General features: G+C 33.9%; 1 protein-coding gene across 5 annotated transcripts in view; it reads right to left on the reverse strand.

The window, feature by feature from the left end:
• LOC106881212 (condensin-2 complex subunit G2) overlaps positions 1–4337 on the reverse strand; it is a 99824-nt gene that overhangs the window by 15002 nt on the left and 80485 nt on the right. For all 5 annotated transcript variants that reach the window (XM_014931518.1, XM_052967267.1, XM_052967266.1 and 2 more), the window contains one exon: positions 2168–2267. In XM_014931518.1, the coding sequence (XP_014787004.1) occupies positions 2168–2267 (100 nt within the window). The remainder of the gene's footprint in view (positions 1–2167; positions 2268–4337) is intronic.

Consider the following 4337-nt stretch of genomic DNA (forward strand, 5'->3'; position numbering starts at 1 on the left):
CCTCGACCTTATAACCTCACAGATGTCAAGCGAAGTTCAACTGGGCAGCGACTGACCTACTTAGGTACTAAACCTGCTGCAGCATGTCCATCCTTCTAGCTGCCCCTGATTTTTATAAATAGGAGAATTTAGCAGGGACAGAGACAGACGGAGACTGTGATTTGACACAGACTGACCGAGTGCACTGCGACTATCACACAGAGATTGGCCGTGCCACGCTAATGAGAGAGAGAACTACCGCAAGATGAAAGAACGAACACACACACACACACGAACATATTTAGTCTTCGGATACATCAACTCCACAGATGTATCCTGGTTCCATTTTTCCTAGCAACTCGAAGTAAGTTACCAAAATTTAATGTAGTGGTGAAGAATATTTACTAACACCAGAGTTCAATGCAGCAAATAAAATATGTTATAGTTGAACATAGTTATCTCTTTGTTTATTCACAGGCAAACATATGCCTATCGCACCCTGACACAATAACACAAACATACAACATTTTGGTGACTCCACTACATACCTCATCTTGAAAAATGTAAAATTGTTGGCGGTTGACATCTGGGATAATTTTAGCAGCAAACCAAACAGGTAAGATGTATTAAGAATATGAATTTTAGTGTTTATTCATAATGTTATTGTTTTTACACCTGTTAATTAAATTTACCTGCCCATAAAAGTCAAATCTAGTCAGAAAGATCAGTTAAAATTACGTAATTATAAACCACTGGCATATAAGCACCCATTTACAAAATTTCAATTCTGTATGTAGAAAATTAACAAAGTTAGAAGCAAATATTGTGGACACCCCACTTGAACCTGAATAAGTAAAAATTAATGTGAACGGATAAGCATTACATTTGACAAATTAATCTGAACACTAAAGGGTTAATTTAGAATACATAATACCTGTTCAAGTGTATTATATCAAAAGAAATTTTAATATTTATCTGTTGATCATGGAGAACACAACTGTTGCAGCTATTAACTGAGCTTAAATATTTAGGTTTTATGCAGAGAATGACACACCTATATATTATCTCTGTATATATAAAATTCTCTGTCTGTCTGTTTCCTATGCATTCTGAAATGGCTCGACCAAATCAAATCACATTTCACAAGGTAATAGTATCAGACCCTGTGAGTGTCAACATGTTATTATTTTTTTTTTTCATTTGGATTAAAACAATATAACATAGACACTGATTCAGTATTATGTGTCAAAAGTGAAAGAATAAGATCTATATTGTAATGTGATATAATACGGTTTCGCTTTTATTCTTTCACTTTTGATAAGACTGATATTGTTTCATTTTTATTCTTTCACTTTTCATTCTAATGTGATAACACCAAGATCATCTTATTTCTATTGTATTTGAAATAAATGAATAATTTATATCCTAATATGAACAACATTATGCATCAGCAACTTTCCATCTTTACAGCCACGATAGCAGAATGATGTGTCAGTGTATGTGTGTTGACTGACATAACGAACAGCTTGAGGTGAAACTCTTGACAAAAAACAATGAGGTGGCAGGTCCAAGGCATACAAAAGCACGCACTTACCATTCAATAACCAGTTAATAATTATCACAGCAGTTGCAAGGTATTTACAATTATAAATTAGCAGTTCATAAATGTGCTTCTATTTGATTAATTTGCTTATATTTGGTTAATTTATACTGCATACAAAATTAAAGACATAGCACATACATACAACTACTTACAAAAATAGAGATTAATGTATAATTTTTTTCTGTTTACAATATTGAAAGATGCCACCAAAGAAAAGATGTAATCTCTCCTGAAACTATAATAGTTGTTTCTGGAGAGATTACATCTTTTCTTTGGAGGATTCTAGAAAACCGAAGCAAGTCTCAAGAGAGAAGGTAGATGACACTTTCACAAGATCAGCAAATGCATGTTGCAACACGTCAAATGCAGTCTCAATACAGAAGGGAGATGAGATTTTCTCAACATCAACAAATGCATGCTGCAGCATGTCAAACACCTTCAATACAAACATAACAGAATAAATTCAAATTTAAATTGAAAATTCTTAAGTAAAATGAAAAAAAGATGAATACAAATCGCTCATATTTTCAAAAATTCCATTTTCAGAAACAGAGTGCAAAAAGGAAAAAAAAAAAGATAACTTACATATCATCCTCAGCATCAAGAGCTGTCTGTGAAGGGAAAAAGTCAGATTGCTTGATATATAACCAAAGATCTTTCATTTCAGATTTGAAGCATTTAGGACCTGAATTAAAAGGTAGAAGGGATACAATTTGTAGCTGCAGTGAAAATGTTATAACATGGTACTAAATGTCAAGACAGCCATTTTTTAATGGTTAAGTCAGGTTCCAGAGTTACTGAGACTACTTAGATTTATAGGGTTCATGTTCATGGACAAGAAAAGAATTCCAGACAATTGATATATTGGAGAAGGATTAGAGTAAATTGTTAGTGTAGTCTGGAGGAGAAGTGAGAATCATTGTAAAGGTAAAGAGAGTAAAAGAGTAGAGTATGTCAAATGGTAGGGAAAGTATACAATTAGCAAGCACTTAGGAGTAGAGGCCAAAAGGAAGAAAGAGGGGACAGTGTGCTTGTGAGTTACAAGTTGAAGTGTATTGGTGGATAACTTCTTAGACAACTCACAGGTAAGATGTGTGTGTAAAAACAGCAACCACCCCAAATATGAATAGATAAGATGTTCACTTTGCAAACATGAGGTGTCATGTTCAATCACAATGGCCTTTTCCATAACTTGAAGTTGAACAGTGAGAGAAAGTGGATAGACAAGCACTGTGGAAATCTGTTGGGTGGATTACATTATAAATTCTAAGTGGTGTAGGTTTTTTTTTAAATTTTGTTGTTACTGTTTGCCATGGGTAAGTTATTTGTTATAGTATTTTTGACATAGCTATAGTCTCTAGGTTCTATTTATCACTGATTCTATGAAAAGTTGCTTCACTGAAGGAGAGACTGCTTATCTATTTGCTTATTGCTATAGGCAATTGCTCAATAACATTCAGTGAAAGATGAAAAGTCAGCAGATCCCAGGTTGGTTTTTACTGTTATTTCCAGGTTACATTTTTGAAGGTGAATTAATTATTCCTGAACATGTTGCCTGTGCGTCCTTCCCAATTTTACAGCTCATGTTAATGTTGTCTATCTGTCCTAGTTCACATAGGCATAATAGACCTAGAAGTTCACACGTTTTGTCATAACTGTCAATAAAAACATAAATATTTGTTTATCCACTTTTTTTTAACATTTGAATGTCTAGAATATACTATAGTTTTGTGCTCCTTTTATGTCATACTGGTTAACACTTACAATGTCAAGTTGGATTAACTCTTGATCTGATTGAAGTATTTTTTTTGGTCAAACCAGTTAATCAGAGTACATTTTGGCATGAGCTTGAAGTTGTTTTTTAGCATAATACAAGCAATTTTCTCGGTTATGCAGTTAGCTCTGTGTGTATGTAGAGCTTGATTGCTACCTGTTTTGCATGTGCATTGAAGTTATATATGTTACTGTAGGACTTTTTGTGGTTTTCTCTCATTTCTTTTGCTATGCTGTTGCATATATGTAATTACTGTGTCTAAATTCAAAGTCATTAGCATGAAATCATGGTATGGGAGTAACTAAAGAGTCACTAAATACTTACATATACATCTATTATACATTTGAGAAAGTTTGTATGTGCACATAGGCATGTTCCTTTTCCCAACTTTCTACTGTTTGTCACTATCATTGTTTCTCTGCTCCCAGCACAGATAAATCTCTGTTTTACTGTTCTACCCTCTCTGCCTGCACCTCACTGAAAGCTTAATATTTCCAATCATTCTTATTCCCTTCTCTCTGTCACTCTCTATTTCTCTCAAACATACATACAATTTTTTTGAGCTCCCTGCCATTCTCATACCCTTCTTTCTCCCTTGAGGCTTGATAACAAAGTAACAGTTTTAACAGAATACTTAATGTTAACCCTTTCATTACCAAACCGCCCAAAGCCACCCGAAAAAATTTTGGTTCATGTGACCAAGCCGCCCAAAACCGCCCGTAATCACTTATTCATATTTAAATGAGAATATCCGAGCAAATCTCGTTAGTACATTCGTGAAAATACGTGATTATTTGTGTAAACAGTTCAGCTATAGTTTTGTACGACAATCAACATGTTTTTTTAATTCTGTGAATTTTGGGAGATTTTTTTCCAAATTTGTTCCTGTTGTGTTTTCAAAATTTGTAATCCTGACAAAAAAAATGGATACAAATTTTATTCTGTCAAGCAGCGAGTCAGAATTCGAAGGATTTTCCGTTG

This window comes from Octopus bimaculoides, chromosome 4 (assembly GCF_001194135.2).
Source record: "Octopus bimaculoides isolate UCB-OBI-ISO-001 chromosome 4, ASM119413v2, whole genome shotgun sequence".
Classification (NCBI taxonomy): domain Eukaryota; kingdom Metazoa; phylum Mollusca; class Cephalopoda; order Octopoda; family Octopodidae; genus Octopus; species Octopus bimaculoides.